The following is a 22,774-nucleotide window of genomic DNA, read 5'->3' as shown; positions in this document are numbered from 1 at the left end:
TCGGAGTAAAACTTTGAGCGAGCAGCCGGTGTCAAAGAAGGACCGACAGAGCGAGACGGGCAACTGATCGTACAACCGATGCAATGCACGGCGCAATGTGCACAGCCCAAGTGTCGCTTCTTCGCTTCTCGCTTATTCGCTTTGAGTCTTGGCCGTTCATGTCTCGATGCATCCTTCTCGGACCTAAACTCGGTCATAACGGCCTTTGCGGCCGCAAGCTGTGCCACAGAATACCGACGTTGACAATCCAATAAAACGTGCAGGTGTTTTGTGATTGGGGTATAGAACACTGAAAGAGTATCCAATAGAAAGCAAACAACATGGGTACCAAAAAGTATCAAAAAAAAATAAGAATGAAAGAAGACGCATAACCAAGACCAAACCCCAAAAACGCCGCCCCTCTACCGAATCTTCCGCCCGTGCGAGTGGTACACGCCCAGCACCTTGCGCCACCGCACAAATGCGTTCCGCGAGCTAATCTCCAGGTCCTGCACCCGGTCGCCGGAGCGCGGCAGGTACCGACACATAATGTCGCTGTCCCGCGACATGTCCTGGTGCCGCACCGCCGTGCGCCCGTCACCAAAGCCCGCACTGCCAATGCTGCCGATCCCCGTGCTGCTGCCGCTGCTGCCGCCGCCGCCCGACCGCAGGTCCAGACAGACCAGCGCCGTGCCCTCGTGGTGCGTCGATACCTTGACAAACACGAGGCCGGCCGCCAACAGCGTGCGGATCTCCGGCTTGATGTCGACCTTGAAGCCCTCGCCGGCCGCGCCGCGCCGCGCAAACACCTTGTTGTAGGGCCCGGCCGCCACGAGCACGTTCTCCGACTCGGTCGTCAGCAGGTGCACCAGCAGCGCCTGCGCGTCGATGCCCGTGACCGCCTGCAGCTCGCTCAGGCTGTGGCAGGTCACGCGCTGCAGCAAAAAGTCGCGCCACGGCCACTCGTTGACGCGGATGCTCTTGGCAATCAGCATGATGAACCCGGCCACCACCCACATGTACGTCGTGATGCCGAACGGGTCCACGTTTTGGAGCGCGATGCTGTTCTCCTCCGCGCGCCCCAGGAACACCCCAATCATCAGGCCGCCCACCACCAGCACCGCACAGATCGCCAGCACGCTGTACACGTACGTCGTGCAGCGCACCCGCACCGTGCGCTCCTCCACCACCCACTCGGAGCTCTCTTTCGCCAGCCGCTCCTGGCGCCGTCGCGCCTCGCGCACCCGCTGCTGCCGCTGCTCCGCCGAGGCCGCTTCCCAGGCGTTTGTGCCCGTTCGCTTGTTGCTGCCATCGCCGAACCCGCCGCCGAACCCGCCGCCGCCGCCGCCGCCGCTCCCGCTGCTGCTGCTGCTGCTGCCCTCGCCGAACCCGCCGCCCCAGCCGCCCAGCATCGCCGCGTGCCGGTGCGTCTGCGCCACGAGCGACCGCGACAGCGACCGGAAATCCGCGCCCGGAAGACTCGAGCTGCTCTGCTGGTCGTACGACAGCGTGCGCAGGGCCGCCACGGCCGTGTACTCGGGCGCCCGGGGGCGGAAGTCCTCGTCGACATCAATGGGCAGCATCTCGCCGAGGCCCTGAAGCGCCGTCTGCAGCTCGTTGATGACGGTCGGCTGCGTGCACATGAGCGGCACCATGACGGCAATGATCTGGCCGAGCGTCGTGAGCGGCATCTCGACCGGCCGCGTCGTGGCCTTGATGTCCGGGTCGCCGTCGCCGTCGAGGACCTGAAGATGCGCCGTGACCCGCGTGCCCGATGGCCGCTCGCCCGTAGGCAACGCAGGGCCGGCGCCCGCATCCGGTGCGTCCGCTGGCAAGAACGCGCGGCGAGACGACGCACTGGACGACCCGCTGCCCTTGCGTTTGCCCTTGTCCTTCTCATTGCCGTCGTCGTCCGGGTCGCCGCCGGCTGCTACAGAGGCTCGCTTGTTCCTCTCGCGCAACTCCTCCACGGCGTCCCGGAACAGCTTGAAGCCCTGGTAGCTGTGCTTGACAAAGAGCGGGCGGCTCGATCCGGACAAGTCGCCGCCGCGGTCCTGGTGCACAAAGGCCGACAAGGGTGTCTCCATCGTGCCGCCGCGGTAGACCACAGAGCAAATGTCCAGCGCATCCTCCGCAAAGCTGGCGCCCATGGCCATCTTGGCCGACACCGACGACGAGCCCTTGAGTTCCTGCAGCATCGTCAACAGCGTCGACGACGTCCAGTTCTCGATGCGCGACAGGTCCGCAAAGTAGCTGTCGCCGCCGCGCTTGCTGGTCTCGAGGAACGCCTCCAGCTCGCGCTGCCGCCGAGGCTCGTAGATCGGATCCATGTGGAACCCGCCGCCCCAGCGCGGGTGGCCGCCCATGCCAAACGGACCACCGCCCGTGTTGCGGTCATGGCCCTGGCCATTGTTCTGCCCGTTGCCATTCAAACCGCCAATAATGTACGGCGCGTCGTCGTCGTCGTCGTCGGGCTGCTCCAAGTCCACGCGCGTGGCGCCCAGAGCCTGCAGCACCTTTTTCTCGGCCGAGTAGTTGCGCCCGTACTCGAGCGAACGCTCCGCGTACTCCTGCGCGTCGCGTGCCAGGATCTTGAGCTTCGCCGAGTATTTCGCCAGGCCAGACAGTGCACGGCTCTGCCACGCGGCGTGGTCGGCCGCCGAGATGGCCAGACGTGCCGCCGTCGCCGTCAGATAATCAACAAATGCGCAGTAGCGCACCATGAATTCGCGCGTGCCCGCGGCAATTCCACCCGTAGCCTTTTCAGCGTCTAGTCCGCCGGTATGTGCGGCCGGCCTGGCATCCTCTTCGTTCTCTTCGTCGGCCTCGCTGCCCTCGCTGTCGTCGCTGTCACTCTCGTCGTCCTCTCCGTCCATCTTCTCGCCGTTCCGTCGCCGCTGCCCGCGCTCCTTTTGTTTGTTGATGCGCTCGAGGCGGTCCTCGAGAATCTTTTGGCTGTTGCGGTACGCCCAGTGTGTCGTGAACTGCTCGGCATTTTGCTGCAGCAGAATCGAGTTGTCGTGCCGGCAGATGTGCATGTTGAACAGCACCTGGTCGGCCACGTGCGCCAGACGCCGGTAGGCCGTCACCGTGTCGGCTTCCGGGAACAGCGTCTCCGCCTCAAACTTCAGCCGCTGGTTCTGGCCGCCCATGCCCATGTTCTGGACGACGCCGTGCAGCCGCTTGGCCTCGTAGTCCCACAGGGCGCGCTCCTCGACCTCTGTGACGTCGTACTCGGTCAGGTCGTCGAACTTGACACGCTCCCGCTTGCGTGGTGTGTTGCCGGACACGACACCGCTCTTGTACTCGACGTGCGCAAACACCATGTCACGCACGTCTTGCAGGGTGGCCTTGGCCGAGTCGGGGAGCGGCAGGTCAGGCGGCAGGGCCAACAGCTGGCCGGGCATGAGCACATCCTGGTTGGCATTGCTGCCACCGCGCGTCACAAAGGTGTTGGTGCCGAAGCGGCCCACGTAGGACCGAGATCGTTTTTTGACCATTGGGATAGAGTCGGGAGACGTAGTAAAATGCAAAGAGAATGCAAGTGTGCTGTGGAATGAGTGGTGAAATATGACTTGGCAAAGTCACAAAGTTGATGCAAAGCTTGTTTCTGCAAAGCTTGTTTTCAGAAAACAAGAGAAAAGAGCAAAAAGGCAAATGCAAATAGGGCCGTCGTCGAGGTCAGCGTCGAGGAACACGGTCAGAATAAATCCAAGAACTGCCCCTGGCCAGACAGACCTTTGGGCTGCAAGCGGTCTCCAAGGTGTAATCCCCGGTACAACATACAGTCCCGCACAGATGCATACGATGCATACAGCACAAAGACCGCGAAGGTCTATCAAAGCCAAATCGAGACTGCCAGCCCATCCAGGCGACTCTCCACAGTCGGTGGGGCTGCATCACGGGTTGTTTAGTGATTATCGAACGGAGGGAGGTGGCGGGCCGTTCTCTGGTTGCCGCAGGATGCGTCTTGGTTGACAGCCTTGTGGGGTGAGGGTGCGACCGAGCAAATGAGAGCGAGGCCTCAAAAGAAGCTTTTGGTCCAATGTGGCGATGGTTCCGAGCACAGCATTGCATTGCGTGTGTTTTCGGGCAGCAAGGGGCCTAAGCCTCAGCATCCGACAGGGCAGGGGCGTTCCTTCCGCCGAGACAGTCGCTCTTTCCGACGCCCTCTTTCCACTCGCGTCGCTCTTTCCCGTGCGAATTACACCGCTCGTCCCCTCCTGCCTTCAAATGTGCGGGCCCAATATGGAAAGAGGCATTGTCAGCCTCAGCCACGTCCCTCTTTTTAACCCTGCATCGACGAATCCACAATCACCACCACCTTAAAGCCTCGACAGCCTGTCACAAGCGACACCACCTTTTACCCTTTTACCATTCCCCAGTCCGCCGCCAATCAGAGGCAGCCTACTATCGCTTTTCGGTTGTAACATTGCTTACCAGATGCTCAATCTTCGCCCACTTACAATGCACCCGCGACCACCATCCACCAGGTCCGAAGCTCAACTTTCTTCTGTATTTGGATGGCCCTTCCCTGAAGTTAAAGTTGCATTCACACCAGAAAACCGCCTGCCGAAGGATTTGCATTTCGAAAGTCTGCCCAACGGTCCATGCCCTCCCTTCTCTGCCCCACGGGTCTCGAACAGGCTCCTCGAGCTGCCCCTTGTCAAAAATAACAATGTCTTCGGCGAATGCCGTATTTGGGGCAGAGCCGCAACAAGGCTCAAGCCTGACAGCCCTGAACCAACCACCCATGTCGTCTAGCTCGGCTGCCTCGCTGCCTCGCTGCCTCGCTGCCTGACCTGCCCAGTAATAGCATCCTCCCACATGTCGCACGCACATCCCTGATGCGCACCTCCGTTCGCGGATGTGAAGGGATCCAATAGAGAGCTTTCTGGAGAGACGAGCAAGGTCCTCCGTACGTTTGTCCATATGGAAGAACTCCCTTGGCGATCTATGCCGATATAAAGAAAATATAACCTCTTGGACTTGTTTGAATTTATCTTTCGTCCAAGCATTATCAACCACCATTTCATTAATAACTTGCATCACTGCATTGACAATGGAGTGCAACAGCGTCATTGCCGAGTACGAGAAAATTCTCGGAGGCCAGTTTCTACCCAAGGTGGACGGGCTCCAGGCCGCGTCTGGGAAGACTACGGCTGCTCCTGCTGGTGCCAATGGCGCCGCCGGCCTTGCGTCTGTGCCGGAAGGCGCATTACCAGCGCCGGGAAGCTCTGTGCTTGTCGTGGATGACGCTGCATCCGTACTCGGCGTGCCTCCTGGCATTCCTGTGATACAGACAGCGGCCGGTTCCAGTAGCACCAGTGCGAACGCCGGTGCCAACGTCGATGCCACCGCCGGCGCAAACGCCGCAAGGGCCAGCCAAAATATCAACAGCAGCAGCAAAAACGGCAAGAAGAAAAAGGGCCAGAAGGGCAAAGGCGACGACTTCATCCCTGACCTCAAAAAGGTTGTGCAGTTCAGCGACGGGGAGGGAAAGAAGCGCGTCATCGGCCTCGAAACGTACAAGTTCAAGACGTACCGCTCGCGCTACACGCAGGTGCTCGCCGAAGCCGAGGAGAAGCCCTTCCGCGACTACGCCATTCTTCTCAAGGCCGACGTCAACGACAACCCGCAAGGCGGTATCAAGGCCGACTTTACGCTGGAGATCCAGTCCGACGGCCTCAAAAACATTTTCCGCACCATTGCCCTGCGGTACCGCGAGCTGACGCTCGACACCGGTGACGAGCCGATCGTCATCGAGTACCCCTTCCGCTGCCTCTTTTTCTTGCGCACGCGCCTGCGCGAACTGCAGCATGACCCGGCCACGGCCGCCTCGACTCGCCGCGAGCTGGCCAATCTTGTCGACTTTATCCATGCACCCATCGGCCATGACAAGATCATCGAGACCTACAACAGTCTCGTGCCGCACGGCAAGATCACCTTTCCCATGGTGTGGACGCTGTTCCCGCCCTACGAGCCCGTGCTCGCCATCCACCCGGGTCTCCCGCTCGACAAGAGCTCGTGCTTCTTGGTCGAGAGCGTCTCGTTCAGCCAGGAAAAGAACGAGCCGTGCTGGGAGATCGAGGCATTGTTCGGCTACCACGATGGCACTCGCTTCTACCTCAAGAGCGAGACCAAGACCATCCGCTGGTTCGACGGCGTCAAGGACATCCACAACGACCACCACCTGAGCCTTCTGCCCCTCAGCCTCATCGAGGAGAGCCGCCGCGCCGAGATCCGCGAGGCCCTCATCCGCCGTGGCAAGCTGTATGTCGACTACTGCACACGCGACTTTAGCTTCATGCACTACACGGGCTACGTCGATCTGGTCAACCGCGACAGCGAGAAGCAGCTCAAGGCTCTGGGCGCCAAGAACAGCGTCTACGTCGACACGCGTGTCATCATCGACCGCACGGCCGAGAACAAAATTAGCAACGCCGACGACGACATTGGTCGCACCGTGTCGTCGTGCCTGACAGAACACTTCTCGACCACGTCCAAGCGCGAGATCAGCCTGACGTCGAGCTCGATGCCCGTCATGGGCGTGCACCAGCGCCTCCGCGATCTTGTGCAATCCAACTTTGGGTCTGGATCGGGTGCCGGTGACCACGACAAAGACGACGACATTGGCGTGGGCGGCGCTGTTGATAAGGAGGGTGACGGCGACGCGTGGATGCTCGACCCCAAGACATTTGCGCCGCAGGCCTTTGAGCTCACCGACGAGGACTACCTCATCTGTCGACGCAACGTCGTCGCCTTCTTGCTCGACCAAAAGCTCTGGGTGTACTACTGCGTCATCAGCAACCTGCGCGAGATTGCATGGAAGGCCGACCCCTTCAACTCGCTCCAGCTGTCGTCGGACAAGAAGCGGCTCGTGCACCGGCTGGTCAAGGGCTTTGACGGCGGCAGCAAGGCGGACATGTACGACGATCTCATTGAGGGCAAGGGCAAGGGTCTGATCTTCCTGCTGCACGGCGCACCCGGTCTGGGCAAGACACTGACGGCCGAGAGTGTCTCGGAGAGCACGCGGCGCCCACTGTACCACGTCAGCACGGGCGAGCTGAGCATCGAAGTCAAGGACCTGGAGAAGCAGCTCAGCGAGATCTTCCGCCTGGGCGCGCGCTGGAACGCCGTGGTGCTGCTCGACGAGGCCGACGTGCTCATGAGCCAGCGCACCACGCAAGACCTGCGCCGCAATGCCATTGTGGCCGTCTTCTTGCGCATGCTCGAGTACTACCGGGGCATGCTGTTCCTGACCACGAACCGGCACGACGACTTTGACAATGCGTTTTACAACCGCATTCACGTGACGATTGAGTACGGCGAGCTGACCAAAGAGTGGCGCGCCAACATTTGGCGCGAGCATGTGCAGAGAGCGTGCCGGCGGAACAAGGACCCGCTCATGTGGTGCAGCGACGTCGAAGCCGAGGCGGACGCCGATCGTGCGCGTCCGGCGCCAGACGCAACGTCAAAAGAAGCAACGTCAAAGGACGTGGACGGCGCCGACGGTCCGCCACTCGACCCCGTGTTGTTCAGCACCCTCGGCGAGGTCCACAGCAACGGTCGCGACATCAAGAACTACGTCCGGACGTCTCTGGCCTTTGCCCACTCCGAAAACGAGGACCTGGGTCTTGAGCAGGTCCTGATCGTGCTTGAGAACAACCTGCCGCGCAGTGTCGTGACGGCCCATCGTGATGTCCTGGACCGGCTGCACGTCCTGAGTGACCGGCAGGTGCGCCAGCGCGAAGCACGGCAGGCCAAGGTCAAGGCAGAAAAGGCGACAAGGAAGAAGGAAAAGAAGGAGAAGAAGTTGAAGGAGGCGGAAGAGGGAAAGAGAAGGGCAGACAATGGAGAGGATGTCCAAGATGAAAACGCAGACGACGACAGTGAGGACTCGTCCGACGAAGAAGAAGGCAACTCAGAATAGGCGAGGCCCGATTACATCTATTTGCTAGTTGCATGCGTCCTAGTCAATGATACCCAGGAAATATATCGAATGTTGTTTCAATCTATGGGTGTGCTCTCTAGGAAGCTGCTCTAGAAGCAACGAACAAAAAAGACTTTTTACGACGCACCGCAAGGATGCCGTGTATGCAAAACTGATGTATGACAAAGGTAAAAATACAAAAAATACACAATTGCGCAAAATTACAACAACAACAACAAAAGTCTAATACACCTCCAGGACGTAGCGGCCGTTCTCCTTGAGGCGGTCAATCTCCTTGTGCGGGTCGACCTTGCGGCCGCTGGCCTTGGCCTCCTTGGCGATGGACTCCATTAGGACGTCCGTCAGGTCGGGCACCGGCCAGGTGGGGCCGCAGAGGAAGAAGGAGCCCTCCTCGTGGATGTAGGCCTGGATGACGGCGTCCATGCTCTGGCGCATGCGGTCCTGGATGTAAATCTTCTCGGGTTGGTCGCGCGAAAAGGCCGCGCCCAGCAGCGTGACGACGCCGGCGTCCACGTACGCCTCCCACTCCTCGCCGTAGAGGTACTCCTCGCGCTGGTGGCGCGAGCCCATGAAGAGCAGGATGCTGCCAATGGCCTCGCCGCGGGCCTTTTGCATGGCGCGGTACTGCACAAAGGCGCGGAAGGGCGCCAGGCCGGTGCCGAGGCCGGCCAAGATGAGCGGGGTGGTGGCGAGGGCGGGCAGCTTCATGACGGAGGGCTTGACGGACACGGTGACCTGGGCGCCCGGGCGCAGCAGCGACAGGTAGCGCGAGGCGTTGCCGTAGCGCTTGCGGCCGCGCGAGTCGACCCAGTCGACGACGACAATCATGAGCGCGACGGTCGTCGGGGTGACGGCCTGGGCCGACGCGATGGAGTACTCGCGGCGCTTGGACGGCGCGACGATGCGCACCAGGTCCTCCACGGCCGGGTGGGCCGACTGGAACTCCTGCAGCACGTCGACGTACGAGACGGTGTCGACCTCGCTGTACTGTTTGAAGGCCGCGGCGCCCTCCTTGCCGCCCAAGGCCGTCAGCTTGGCGCGCTCGGCGTCGTCGGTGGCGAAGGCGGCCAGGGCCTCGTAGAAGCGCTTGGGCGGCTTGCCGAGGATGTCGACGTTCTGCACGAGGGCCTGGTAGACGGTGCGCGTCTCGAGGGCGGCGGCGTCCTCGCGCGACGGCACCTGCACCAGGGCGTCCGCGTCCAGGCCGTAAAAGGCAATGAACTCCTCCACCAGGGCGGTGTCGTTGTCGGCGTGCACACCGAGCGCCTCGCCGATCTGGTAGGTGAGACCCGACGTGCCGAGGTCAAACTCAATGTGGAAGATGTTGCGCTCGTACTCGAGCGGCGTCAGGCGGCGGTTCTCGGCGACGGTGACAACGGCCGTGTGGACGGGCAGGTCCGGGCGCACGGCCGTCTGCGTGCCGTACGCCTCCTTGAAGGCAAGGCCCTTGGCGGCAGCCTGCCAGTCGCTGGTCGCGGTGGCCGGCTCTACCTCGGTCTTGTCAAAGACGGCGAAGCTCGAGGGCTTGAGCGTCTTGACGAGCGCAGAGGGGGCGACGTAGTCGGCGGGCACCTCGGCCCACGACGCGGGCACCTCCACGGCGACCAGGGCCTGCGGCAGAGCCTCGGCGCAGGCGCGGGCAGCCGCGGCGTCGTTGACGGCCGCGGCGAGGCGCACGAGGTCGTCGGCCGCCAGCTCGGGGTGGGCGACCTGCAGGAACGCCTGCTCCAGGAGGACCTTGCTGTGCGGCTCAGCCGCCGGAACGGCGGCCGTGTCGAGCGCATAGAGGCGCACCTGCTTCAGGCGCAGGGCCTGGCGCACGTTGGCGGGCAGGCGCTTCTCGGCGTCCTCGGCCTTGAAGTTGGGCAGGCGGACAATCAGGGCCGAGGCGGGCTTGGCGCCGGCCAGGATGTCAATGTCCTTGAGCAGCTTCTCCTCGCCAACGACTGTGACGTCGGCGGCGTCCACGGCGAAGGGGGCGCTGCTCACAGGCGCCTTGTCGGCCTTGCGGATGTCGGTCCGGACGACGCCGCCCTGGACCAGGTTGTCGTGGACGTTGTGGGTCGAGACGTGCGCGCCGGGCTGCTCGGCAACGACGCGGGCAATGGACACCGGCGCAGCGAGCGCGGCCGAGGTGTCGACGTCATAAAAGGTGTACTGCTGGACGTGCTCGGGGACGAGCGAGACGGCGTACTGCGACGCCTGGACACCGGGCTTGCCGGTGAGGGTCTGCAGGACAGACGAGATGAACGCAGGCGTGGGCGCGTCGGCGGCGGCGTACTTGACGTCGACAATCGCAGGGGTGTTGGTCCACCTGCTGCTGGCAAAGGCCACGGTGGCAAGCACGTCGGCGTACAGAGCCGACTGCACAGAGCCCTCGTGGACGGCGGCCTCGTTCTGGACCTGGCCAAGCACGGCCATGCGGCGGACCGTCGGGGGCAGGACGCTCAGGAAAGCCTCCTCGATAAAGGGGCGGTAGAGGCGCACGTGGACGGCGCCCACCTTGTGGCCCTGGACGGCCAGGCGCGCGACGGTGTGGGCCGCCAGCTGGGCCTCGACGCTGCCAAAGGCGACAAGGACCGACTCGGCGTCGTCGTGGCCGTGGTACTCAAACGGCTGGTAGGAGGTGCCCAGCTCGCGGTTGAAGGCCTGCAGCAGCTCGAGGAGCTGGCCGGCGTGGTCGAGACGCTTGCTCAGGGCGCCGCGCTCGTCGTGCAGGGCCGACAGGCGCGCAAACGCCTCGGCAACGTGGGCCTCGCTGAGAGCGTCCGTCACGCGGACGGTCTCGCGGGCGGTGCGCAGGCCGTCGTAGACGTGCAGCGTCGGCAGGATCCGGGCGGCGAGCGTGGCGAAGAGGGCCATGTGCTGGGCCTCGGCGGCCGACGTGCTGGCCACGAGAGCGAGACCCAGCTCCTCGGCGGTCTGCAGAGCGGCGCTGTAGTCGCCGACAAGGCCGTCCTGGGCCGCGTAGTCGAGGGCCGCGACGTGGGCCACAAAGGGACTGGCGACGCCGTACAGCAGCGACAGCTGGTCGAGGGCGGCACGCAGGCTGCGCAGGCTGGCCGTGGGGGCCACCAGGGTCTGGGGGAACGTGCGTTTGCTCTTGTCAAAGTCCTCGGAGAAGAGATAGCCCAGAGCAAAGGCGCCGGCGCCGGCGCGGGTCTGCAGCGGCACGACGGTGGTCGGGTAGCCGTGGACGTTCTTCTCCTGCTGGCTCTCCCAGTAGCGGGCGGCGACGTCCAGGTCGAACGTCTCGGGCGAGTAGGCAAAGATCTTGTCGGACAGCTTGTAGGCGACCTGCTGCACAAGCAGCTGGGCCGTGGCATACGTCGGGCCGTTGATCGAGGCCAGGGCCGCCGTGGTGGCCGGGAGCTGCTTAAGTGCCGCCGCGGCGGGCTGGTCGACGGCCAGGCCCGGGCTGCCGGTGGTCTCTTCGTGCTTGAGCTGCATCTTGCGGACGAGTTCCAAGAGGGATGGCGTGACGAGGAAGCCGGTCAAGAGGTTGAGGAACAAAGGGGGCCGCGGCAGGGAAGAGAGCCACGGGAAGAGGCGCGAGAAGAGACGAGAAATGGTCGGTGTTGGAGGATGGACAAGGCCTAGGTGCCCCTTGACAAGAGAATGGATCAGAGACGAGATCAGGATGAGGTCAAACAGACAAACCGTAAGAGAGCAAACAGCACAGACTGCGACACATCCCGAGGCGAGAAATTTTAAGATGAGATGCCCTGCAGAAATAAAACCGGCAAAACACCAGCCACAAAGGAGCACAGGCCGGCGGCCATCGCGGCCGGACAAAGGCGAGCCGGGGCTGACATGGGGTCAAAGGTCCACCGGAAGCTTGTCTCCTTGTGTCTTGGGTGTGTCGCTTGCACTCGTTGCGTGCTGGGGCTGGGGGCGAACGCGGCCTGGGCTGTTTTCGCAATTGGAAGCGGCACGGCGCAAATTTGCAATTGGCAATTGTCGCGATCACGCAATTGCACTAGTCCTAATCGGGAAAGGGCCGCCAGGAACCACGCCCGTTTTTCGGCAATCGGTGTTCTGTCATGTCACGTGCCGGAAAGCTCACGTTTAAGGCAAGCACGCCTCGATCAAATTGGTGTGGATATCAGTTGGTAGTGATACATGAGATACGTCGTACAGAGATGCTTTGGCGACGCTTGCGACGCCGGTGCAGTCTACGCCGTCGTCGTTGTCGCCGTTGCCGCCGTTGCCGCCGCTTCTGTCGGCCCTTCTTCCGTCGCTGGCTTCGCCTTCCTCGCCGTCTTCCGCAGTGTGTGCAGGTTCGGCGGCTTCTCGAGGCCCAGACGCGCCCGCAGCTCGGCGGCGTCCGTCTGCAGCTCCTTCTCCCAGTACACGTTGATGATGGGTTTGGCACGCCGCGCGCTCCGCAGCGCCCACGGCAGGAAAATACGGAAAAACCGCTGGCGCTCGGCGGGCTTGAGCCGGGCCACGGCCACAAGGCTCAGCCCCGTCATGGGCAGCCCCGTGTTGACAAACTCAAAGGCCTTGAGCGCAATCTCGCCCTCGACGTACTGCGGCGGCAGGCCCAGCACCGCATGGTACAGGTCGTGGCACTCGCGGTAGCGCTGGATCACGTAGGCGCACTCGGCGCCGTCGACATAGCGCACGGCATCGCGCACATCGGGCGACATGTGGTAGCGCTTGCGGTAGTGCCCGTAGACGTAGCCGACCGTGTTCTTGGGCATGGCCAGCAGCTCGTCCAGCGGCCAGCTCGCAGACGTGATGCGCGGGCGGTCACGCAGGATCTGGCGGCCGGTCGGATCGGCCAGCATCGTATCGCGGAGACGCCGCGCCACAGGACCGGCCGAGACTTCGCCGAGTGTAGCGATGAGGTCTGGCGTTGTGTTAGTGGGAGATTTTGGACATTTCAAGTGTCTGCGAAGTGCGTGTGACGCGTACCAGCCCGCTTGGGGTCGAGAAAGGCGCCAATGGCTGAGCCCAGCGTCAAGGCGCCCTTCTCCATCAGCGTCAGTGGAACATGGCCGTCGTACTGCGGCGGCGGCCGATTGAGCACCGAGAATGCGCGGATGTGCGGGCGAACCAACGCCTCTACCGGCACAAATGTGCCCGGCCGGGTCAGCTGCGCAAGCTGTCGACTCGATAGTAACCGTATGGGCCGCATTGTAGAGTTTACATGAGGTTGGCCAGGAGCGCGTTCCAGCGTGGCGTGAGGATCGGGCGGCTGTGATAAAAGCTTCAGCGGATGTGGGGCATGTGCAAGAGCTGTATCGTCACATGTAGTGTCACGTGCGTTTTTTCACCCAACACTTTATCGAGAAACAGCCGGACACATCACACGGAAAGCGAACTCATGAGTCGAAAGAGTATTTGTTCTCCTTTGTTATCCGATTGCTGCTACGAAAACGGGCTGCTGGCCAAAGGGGTGGGCGACAGCAACAAAAAGCCAGCACGACATGGTCCGTCGTGACACAGCTGCATGTACAGTTTATTCAATACACCGGCATCGGTAGTTTGACAGTCATAAAATTATGTACATAAATTATAAATGCTGCAGTGTAGGACACTGGGAAGCTGCATGCTTTCACGCTGTGCGCCGTCAAGGGCGGCATCGAAGTGTCTCGTCCTGCAGAGGGAAGATTTTGTTATGCAATGTCGATTCAGGAAGCAAAGAACCACATGTGGCGGTGTGAAGAGGGGTGTGTTGTCAGGGGTGTGTTGTCAGAGAACAAGTGACTAAAAAGAGAGAGGGAAAGGCGACAATGGAGGTCGAGAATAAGATGAGAAAGTATCTGCTTTGGCATGTCGTAGTTTTCTAGCGTGTAGGGCGAGACACATCAACTCTACTTACATCCTAGCTACACGGCCCGTCTACCGTTACACAACATTAGGAGTCGAAATGCAAAGGACAAGAGAGAGGCGAAAAACACAACCATGAAGCCAAATCGAACGCGGCCAAGACAAACGTGTAGCACGAAACCCATCCATGCGGCGGTAAAATCGTGCTATCCATGCATATATTTATCGTGAATACCACCACGCTGAGCTATGCACGTCTAGTTCCAATCGTTCAGTCTGCATAAAGTCACACGCGACCTTGTGGCAGCACAAATCGCTGCCGTGGCAAGGCAGTCCTTTCCCTTCCATGCATGACTGAGTCGGGATCCTCCCACCTTCGTATCAAGTTGATGGATTTCTTCACACCTGTACAGGATGAGTACATCCATCAAGTAACGACAACGGTATGGGGTTTGCTCATATACTAAACAAGGTGTAGAAATAATACAAGACAGTAGCTACTACTGTCCTAAATTTGAAAGTGGTGGCCAAGTATAATTGTTGTATCAACAATATGCGCATTCATCTTTTTATAATTCTGCTCGCCTTTTAGTTATGGAACCCAACTACTTGACAAAATATTAGACTGTTACTATCAGAGAAAAATGTATTCACTGTTTAAATTCGTTGAGATTTCTAGTAAGGTTTTGTATCCTCGGCCTGCCGCACATCGCCCAGACTCTCTGGTTGTAAGTGGTGGTATGACGTCATTGGAGCTTGCCTCGCTCGTTCCGCGAAATACTGAATGTTTATTTTTGCTGTCAAAGCTCCGCCTTCAGTCCCATTCTTCGACCGTCAGTCAGTGACATGGGAGGTAGTTTGGAAATACTCGGCCTCAATACGAGGACTGCTAAACAGCAAGGGAGTGCGAGGCGAACCGCCTCCTCCGCAAGAGACAACGATCTACACTTCAGGTCTGCCAATGAGCTCTTGATGGGCCCTTGTCCGTCTGTCCTTTGAGGGTCGTAGCCCTGCCGAGCAAAGTAGTCGGCTCGGTCGGCTACAGCACGAAAGCACCTCGTATTTCTAGAGACTGTAAAGTCCGGCTGATCTACGCTGCATCGTCCCAACTTGGAGAACTTGGAAACCGCACGTGCAAAAGAAAGACCCAAGCAGCCAAGACATGCCCGGGCTGTTTCTCGAATACGAGGGAGGCTGGGAGGGCAGGCACGATCGTCATACCTAAGAAAACAGGTAACCAGACAACGCTCATACCCCACAATCGCTCTTTATCTTGATACATATATAGCCTTCCCTTTTATTGTAGACAAAATGCTTTGCATCTTTATACACATCTCACCACACTCTTCCCTACCTTGTCGCTTGTCTCGGCTGAATCTGTACTGTCAATTCCGGACCTCACAACCTCAAACATGCGTGTCTCTCGCTCGCTAGCTGTCGCCGCTTTGGCCACTTCCGCCTCGGCCCTTGTTGCTCCGCGTGTTCCCCGTGATGTCGGCGCCGACGTCAGCGTGCGCGTTAGCCGTGACAGCGAGAAGCCCTTTATCCTCCAGTCGCGGACCAAGGACGGTGGTGGCTACAATGGCTACTACGTCTATGCCTACCACACGGGCGCCGGCCTCAACGACGCTATGCTGGACACGCAGGAGTCGGTTGCCAACCAAGGCACCGCCTTCACGGGCGACATTAGCGGCTGGAGCCCGTTCTTTGCCGTCCTCTTCGAGCTCGGCGGCTCGCCCTACGAGTTGATGCCGTCGACAGGGCCCACCTAATACCTGGGCCTCCTGCCCGTGCGCATCAATGCCAATGGCGGCCCGCCGTCCGAAAACAACGCTTTTTACTTTGAAGGCGACACCTTGCAGTGGACGAGCTCGGCCAAGAGCAACCCGCCCGGTGGCTTTGCCGGCTGGCTCGGTACGGCCCCCCCTTCCATATCGCTCCTTGGCGTTTCTTCACCTCCATATTCCATCCCTTTTACTAACTGCTGGCAGCCTGCCAATCGGAGCATGGCTCTCTCGAGGACCCGAGCACCCCGGGCGTCCAACTGTTCTACCGCACCAAGCCTGGATCGCCACCAGACGGATGCAATGACATTGACCTGGTGGCCATCTACTAAGAACGTGGGACCGGTTTGGATACCGAGCTGGGCCACAGGGTCGTAGGAGCTCGTCCTTTGTTGTGTTGCGCAGATGGATGTCGACAGTTGCATTTATTTTCTTGTTGCGCCCGTTCTTTTTTTTCCTTTTTTTTTGGCATTTCGTATGATGGCATTGGCGTCGGCAGTGCCAAAAACATCTTACGCTAATAGACAAGAATGTGTCTATGTTTCTTGACACTCGTCGACGTAGTCGCATTTCCTCTTAGCTAACGATGCTTTATCCAGCAACGACGCCCCCATCCATTTGTGAAACCACACTTGACCTAGTGCAGCTCCTGCCACGTAACGGAGCTTGATTTTGGCAATAGATATGAAGGGAGAATATAAATAACACATACCAAAGGGACACGGGAGGACGTCCCTTTTGCCGAGCGCCACAAACTGCTTCACGTTCACATACAAAAGAGGAGCAAAAGGATCAGGAGTGAAAAAAGATACGGTAATAAATGCCCAAAGGATGCCTTTAAGTAGTCAGAGAGAAAGCAGCTGGGGCGCTGGGCAGCCATACTTTACCTATGCATTATGTTCCAGAAAGTACTCGACACTTACGGCATATGTGCGTGTTTTGTGCCTTGTGTTTCAATCCCTTTCAAGACATATTCCGCATTGTCTTGGAGAAGATCGGCTCTCGCTTGAAGCATCGCAATCTAACAGAAACAGGGAGAAAGCCGGGGAACAGCCAAAGTTGATAAGCGGTGGCATGAAAAAAGGTATGATGAAGAATAAATCATACAAGATCTGACATATATTTGAAAGCAGACACGGCCACGGCCCACCAAGTCGCGATGTTGTGTTGTAGGCGAGCATCTGAGAGCGACGACGACGGTAGATAAACGGCGGCGTTTGGACTGCGCGACTTGTGCCAGACGATAGTGATTGGCCCACAACCGTAGTGACTTCCGCCAACAGCCCTCTCCTCCGCACAGGGGCAAGGGCGCCTGAGGGCGCCTGATCCATGCCCGTCGCACCTTCCCGCCACCATAGTCATGACTTGTTTTGCCCCCTGTAAACAGCAGGCGCGATTTGTGCGTGACCAGTCGCACTTGCTGCTGTAGAGCGCCACAGGCCAGACCTTTGACCTTCTACCACCATCGCTCCGCTTCTCTCCACAGTGCATCGAGTGGTCCAGAATCCCGCACAAACCTCGCACGCTTGTGTGAAAAACGTCACCATCCAAAGGTCCATCTTGGTTCGCCCTCACGACCCTCACATCCAGACCGTTCGTTCTTTTCTTTTTGTCACTCGATTTCTAATATGGGCTGGTAGCGTCCAGAGTCGTCTCTTTCTCTTTCTCTTGCATTGACCTGTGTATTAAAGTCCGTCGACAGCATCCTCATCTTTTTCTTTCTTTTTCTTTCGCCCTTATTCTCCATCGTGACGTTTGTGTCTCACTCCCATCGCTCATCCTTTTGCTAAACACATGACGATCGATCTCCCCTCCATTCCTCTCGCATCCCGTCTTCCCGCCACATACGACGGTCAGCATCATCTACATCCCGCCTCGTCGCCTGCATCTCTGCATCGTCCTCCACTCTTTCGTCGTCCAACCTTGGCCTTTCGTCATTCTTGTCGCTGGAGTTTCCTTTTCGAGCATTACGGAAGCTAAGAGATTGAACTCTCGCCAGAGTGCGCCATAATCGCCAAAACGAAGCAGTCATCTTCTCCCAAGAACACAAGCTGCATTTCCAGAAAGCACATCTCCAAGTCGTTGGCATCACATTCAGCCTGATATCGCCCCATGTCGCCTCCCCGCCGGCAAACACATTGAACTGCGCGGTCCGCACTTCCACTCGACTTTACCTGCTTCCTCTTACAACCGGCGTGGGCACTTAATATAAACTTTATCTTTTTTGCTGTCGTTTGCCAGTTTCTTCCCCATATTTGCTTCGTATCTCAAATTCCATTTTCGTTATACACGCCCGCCCCGGCACATGCGCCCCGGCATTGCCCTGCACCACCTCCAGGCCGCTTCTCCTTTTGTCCTTTCATCTTCCTCCGTACTATATTGTTTTTTTTTTTTTTTCGATCTTCGTCTAGCCCTTTTGGCCGCGTCGCTCGCTATCTGCTACTACCAGGCAAGCAGACCACGAGTTCCTCCCTCAATTTCCGTTTTGACGTGCGATCTGCAGTGTCTGAGAAACTGGTGAGAGCGGGAGAGTGGGAGAGACATCACAGCCAAAACAAGCCGACCCGCTCGCTTCCCCGGATGAGAAATTAAGCAATGCACTGCAGCTTCATCATCCAGCCAGGGAGTCAGTAGGTCAAACCGACACGGGAACCAGACAAGAGACGAAAAACGGGAAATCAGAAACGAAGAGGAAGAAGAACCGGAGACAACACCGCCGACGGCACAACAATCAACAATATACCAAATATACCAAATATACCAAATATACCAAGATTCAACCAGTCAGTCACAGACACGCCCCAATATCGACCATCGACGCCGTGCGAGCCGTACGGGCGTCTTCCTGCGGCCAACCTTTGACTGTCTCTGTTGTCTTTCCGACGACTTCGTGGACCGCAAAAAATAAGCAATCAAACAAAATCACATAACCCCATATCCACAAAGAGAACAAGTCGACCCGTCACACCCCCCCTTCGCTGCCCTGTTCTCGTGTCTTCTGTGTGGGCTTGTATACACGCCCCCCCTCTCCTGTGGCCCTGCACTCCGTCACTCCTTCACCCTCTTTCTCGCCTCCTTATCCTCGTCCAGATACCATCCCCTCCCCTCCTTCGTCGCGGCTATGGCTCCGCCTTTAAACAGGGCTTCGCGCCCTTCCGGCCAAGAGGCCGTCACGACGTCCATCTTGCTTGGCAACCTCCACTGCCCTTCCTGTGTTTCCACCATCCGCGAGGTCTTACAAGAGGCCTGTGCAGACCACATCCGGTGGGTGTCGCCTAACATCGTCACGTCCGTGGTCACCGTGGAACACGACGCCGACACGTCCCTTCGTGATATGGTCACTGCCCTGGCCGATGCTGGTTTCGACATCTGCGGTGTAACGTCTTCCTCCGGCGACGATATCGTGGATCTCGACTTGAGCGCACCGTCTGCCCAAGCTCTGACAGCTGACCCCGGCATACCTAGCAGACCTGGTCCTGCAGGCGCACAATCGGGCGGTGCCCACGACAACGACGGCGACGAGAACGGCGAACACGAAGACAAAGGCAAAGGGACGGAACACGATATAACACCAGCCATGCCTTCCTCGCCCAAGGACGCAGCAGATGCCTCTTCTTCTGCCTGGGGCCTAACACCTCTTGTTCGTTGGCTGAGCGGCCCGCGCGTGGAACCTCGCAGAAGCTTTGCTACCACAAGCAGACTTGCCCAAGCACACCTCAGCAACTGTGAACAGTGCCGCCAGCTCCAAAGTGCCGGCATATCACCTCTTCCCTTGCACAAGACCGAAGTCGGTCCGTCTAAATCCAAACTGGGCGAAGCAGCTGTCTCAGAAGGAAGCAGTAGCAGCAACACCAACAACAACAACAAAAACAACAACAACAACACGCCATCCACATCCAGCTCCCAGACCACCGCCGTGTCCAACCAGACTGACACGGCCGCCGACATGGACAAATCGTTTGTCACTGTGGAGCACGAAGACGCCCCCACCAACCGGCCGATATGGAGGGCGAGTCTAGCTGTGGGTGGCATGACGTGCGCCGTCTGTGTCAATGCCATCACGGATGATCTCAAGAAGAAGGACTGGATCACCAAGGTCACTGTCAACCTCATCTCCAACAGTGCGACCGTCGAGTTCGACGACAAGGACAAGGAGTCCAAGATCGTTGAGGCCATTGAGGACCTTGGCTACGACGCCGCCATCGACTCCATGGTCCGCGTCGACCCACCCAAGCCGAAGACGGCACTGCAGCAGGCCAACGGTGTCGGCGGCGACGGTGCCGACCCGGAGCAGCCCGAGCGGACCGTCGAAGTCCGCATTGATGGCCTGTACTGCGAGCACTGCCCAGACCGCATCGCCCGCAGCCTGGCGGGCTTCCGCCGGCCCTCCCTGGAAATCATCACCAAACCCACGCCGCAACGCCCCATCATCAAGCTCAAGTACGTCCCCGAGGCGCCCAACTTCACCATCCGCCACATCTTGGCCGCCATCGAGGCCAGTGACAGCGAGCTCTCCGCATCCATCTACCACCCGCCCACACTCGAGGAGCGGTCCAAGATGATCCAGGCCAAGCACCAGCGCCAGATCATGTACCGCGTCATCTTCACGGGCCTCGTCTGCATCCCCACCTTTGTCATTGGCATCGTGTACATGTCGCTGCTGCCGTCCACCAACAACGGCCGCATGTACATGATGGCGCCTTGGGCGTCCGGCATCAGCCGCTCGCAGATCGCCCTGTTCATCCTGGCCACACCGGTCTACTTTTTCTGCGCGGACATTTTCCATGTCCGCGCCTTCAAGGAAGTCCGCGCGCTCTGGCGCCGCAACAGCCGCACGCCGTTCCTCCAGCGCTTCTACCGCTTTGGCAGCATGAACACGCTTATGAGCCTGGGCACGACCATTGCGTATGTCAGCAGCGTCAGTCAGATGATTGCGGCGGCGGCCCACGAGGCAGCCGAGATCAGCGACGCCAACTTTTACTTTGACTCGGTCGTCTTCTTGTCCTTTTTCCTGCTGTGCGGCCGCCTCATCGAGTCATACAGCAAGTCGCGCACTGGTGATGCCGTCGAGATGCTCGGTCGCCTGCGCCCGACCACTGCCATCTTGGTCGAAGAGAGCGTGGCGGCCTCACTCGAGGAAAAGGACGTCATCGAGAGCATCGAGACCGTCCAGTCGATTGCGTCATCCACCGAACACGACGCGGCCCCCGGGACGCCGACGCTACGCAGTGCGCCTGACGCTGCCAACAAGTCCGGCCGCATCGTGCAGGCCGATCTGCTGGACTTTGGCGATGTCGTGCGCATTCTGCACGGTGCCTCTCCGCCTGCCGATGGCGTCATCGTGCAGGGCCGTTCCAACTTTGACGAGTCGAGCCTGACGGGCGAGTCGCGGCTGGTCCCCAAGACAGTCGGCGACGAGGTGTTTTCGGGCACCGTCAACAAGGACGCACCGGTCCTGGTGCGCGTGACGGGTGCATCCGGCACCTCCATGCTCGACCAAATTGTGGCCGTCGTGCGCGAGGGCCAAACCAAGCGCGCGCCCATGGAGCAGATTGCCGATCTCTTGACGACCTACTTTGTGCCCGTGGTGACGCTCGTGGCCATCTCGACCTGGGTCATCTGGCTGAGCCTGGGGCTGTCGGGCAGCATCCCCGGCCACTTCTTGGACGTCAGCTCGGGCGGCTGGGTCGCGTTTTCGCTTCAGTTTGCCATTGCCGTCTTTGTCGTGGCCTGTCCCTGCGGTCTCGGACTCGCGGCACCCACGGCCATCTTTGTGGCGGGCGGCATGGCCGCCAAGTACGGCATCCTCGCCAAGGGCGGCGGCGAGGCGTTTGAAAAGGCCAGCCGCATCGACTGCGTCGTCTTTGACAAGACGGGCACGCTGACCATGGGCGGCGAGCCGACGGTGACGGACTCGGTCGTGTTCACCAACGGCGGCGGCGATGCGGACGACGGTCAAGATCAAGACAGCGCCATGGCCAAGGACAAGACGTCGGACCTGCTCGCAGCACTCCAGGCTGTCGAGGAGAACAGCGGCCACCCCATCGCCAAGGCCATTGTGACGTTCTGCGAGGCCAGCACACACGCGACGGGTCCCGGCGGCCGCGTCGACGACCTGCAGGAGATGCCCGGCCGCGGCATGCGCGCAGTCTTCCACAGTCGGGCCGGTACGGAGCGCTCGTTTGAGATAATGATCGGCAACGAGGCGTTGATGAAGGACTTTTCGGTGACCGTGTCGGACCGTGTTGTGGCGCGGCTGCAGCAGTGGAAGACCGAGGCCAAGTCTGTCGCCCTGGCTGCTACCCGGTCTCTTGGTGCTGGTGCTGGTGCTGGTCAACCGTGGACGCTGGCTGCGGCGCTCTCCATTGCCGACCCTGTGCGGCCCGAGGCGGCGGCCATTGTCAAGACGCTCCAGTCCCGTGGCGTCCTTGTCTACATGCTGAGCGGCGACAATGCCGTGACAGCAGCGGCTGTCGCACGGCAGATCGGCATCCCGGCCGACCAGGTCATTGCCGAGGTGCTGCCGACCGAAAAGGCAGCCAAGGTCCAGTACCTGCAGGCGTCTCTGCCATCCCACACGTCCCGGTTTGGCCGGGTCGCGAAGCCCACGACTGTCGCCGACGCAACACCGTCTCACGCGCCCGACGCGCCGTCGCCCTCCGACGCTGCAGCGAACGGCGGCCGCCGTGCGGTCGTGGCCATGGTCGGCGACGGCATCAACGACTCGCCGGCGCTCACGCAGGCCGACGTGGGCATTGCCGTGGGGTCGGGCTCTGATGTTGCCATCTCCAGCGCCGACTTTGTCCTCGTGCAGTCCAATCTGCAGGCCGTCGTCACCCTCTTGGAGCTCAGCCGCGTCGTGTTTCGGCGGATTGCCTTCAACTTTGGCTGGGCGCTCGTCTACAACGTCGTGGCGGTGCCCATTGCGGCCGGCGTGCTGTACCCCATCCGCACGGCCACCACCAACCACGTGCGCCTCGACCCTGTGTGGGCCTCGCTGGCCATGGCGCTCAGTTCCATCTCGGTCGTGATGTCGTCGCTGGCGCTGCGCAGCCGCATTCCCGGCCTGGGCTTCCGGCCGACCGTCGTCAAGACGCCCGCCACGTCGACCTGAACATGGCGTTGGACTGCACGGCTGTTCCTGACGACCGATTGTTTTCCATCTTATTTTGTGCTGTATTTTCCAGACGACGATTGGCGTCGTGGGCAGAGGAAAGAATGTAGAGGCGGTGGGCCATGTTGGTGCTTTCTATACCCCCTCACAGCCTGTTGTTTCTGC

At 60.0% G+C, this 22,774-nt stretch overlaps 6 protein-coding genes across 6 annotated transcripts; 3 read left to right on the top strand and 3 right to left on the bottom strand.

Annotated features, from left to right (window-relative positions):
* Positions 1 to 401: 401 nt before the first annotated feature.
* SPBR_03898 (uncharacterized protein) lies at positions 402 to 3,479 on the bottom strand (the record flags this gene model as incomplete). The annotated part of the gene is made up of 1 exon (XM_040762186.1): positions 402 to 3,479. The coding sequence occupies one exon, from the start codon at positions 3,477 to 3,479 to the stop codon at positions 402 to 404; it is 3,078 nt and encodes a 1,025-aa protein (XP_040623294.1).
* Positions 3,480 to 5,041: 1,562 nt separating this feature from the next.
* On the top strand, positions 5,042 to 7,912 carry SPBR_03901 (uncharacterized protein; the record flags this gene model as incomplete). Its single annotated transcript, XM_040762189.1, has 1 exon — positions 5,042 to 7,912. One exon carries the CDS (start codon positions 5,042 to 5,044, stop codon positions 7,910 to 7,912), a length of 2,871 nt encoding a protein of 956 aa, XP_040623293.1.
* Positions 7,913 to 8,155: 243 nt separating this feature from the next.
* Positions 8,156 to 11,383, bottom strand: SPBR_03895 (sulfite reductase (NADPH) flavoprotein alpha-component; the record flags this gene model as incomplete). Its single annotated transcript, XM_040762183.1, has 1 exon — positions 8,156 to 11,383. The coding sequence occupies one exon, from the start codon at positions 11,381 to 11,383 to the stop codon at positions 8,156 to 8,158; it is 3,228 nt and encodes a 1,075-aa protein (XP_040623292.1).
* A 725-nt stretch (positions 11,384 to 12,108) lies between these two features.
* Positions 12,109 to 13,076, bottom strand: SPBR_03981 (ubiquinone biosynthesis protein coq4; the record flags this gene model as incomplete). Its single annotated transcript, XM_040762269.1, has 2 exons — positions 12,109 to 12,788; positions 12,854 to 13,076. 2 exons carry the CDS (start codon positions 13,074 to 13,076, stop codon positions 12,109 to 12,111), a joined length of 903 nt encoding a protein of 300 aa, XP_040623291.1.
* Positions 13,077 to 15,123: 2,047 nt separating this feature from the next.
* SPBR_04020 (uncharacterized protein) lies at positions 15,124 to 15,483 on the top strand (the record flags this gene model as incomplete). Its single annotated transcript, XM_040762307.1, has 1 exon — positions 15,124 to 15,483. One exon carries the CDS (start codon positions 15,124 to 15,126, stop codon positions 15,481 to 15,483), a length of 360 nt encoding a protein of 119 aa, XP_040623290.1.
* Positions 15,484 to 18,616: 3,133 nt separating this feature from the next.
* Positions 18,617 to 22,609, top strand: SPBR_03889 (copper resistance-associated P-type ATPase; the record flags this gene model as incomplete). Its single annotated transcript, XM_040762177.1, has 1 exon — positions 18,617 to 22,609. One exon carries the CDS (start codon positions 18,617 to 18,619, stop codon positions 22,607 to 22,609), a length of 3,993 nt encoding a protein of 1,330 aa, XP_040623289.1.
* Positions 22,610 to 22,774: the final 165 nt, after the last annotated feature.

Source organism: Sporothrix brasiliensis (assembly GCF_000820605.1).
Source record: "Sporothrix brasiliensis 5110 chromosome Unknown Cont12, whole genome shotgun sequence".
NCBI lineage: Eukaryota > Fungi > Ascomycota > Sordariomycetes > Ophiostomatales > Ophiostomataceae > Sporothrix > Sporothrix brasiliensis.
This window is presented reverse-complemented; position numbering and strand designations above follow the sequence as displayed.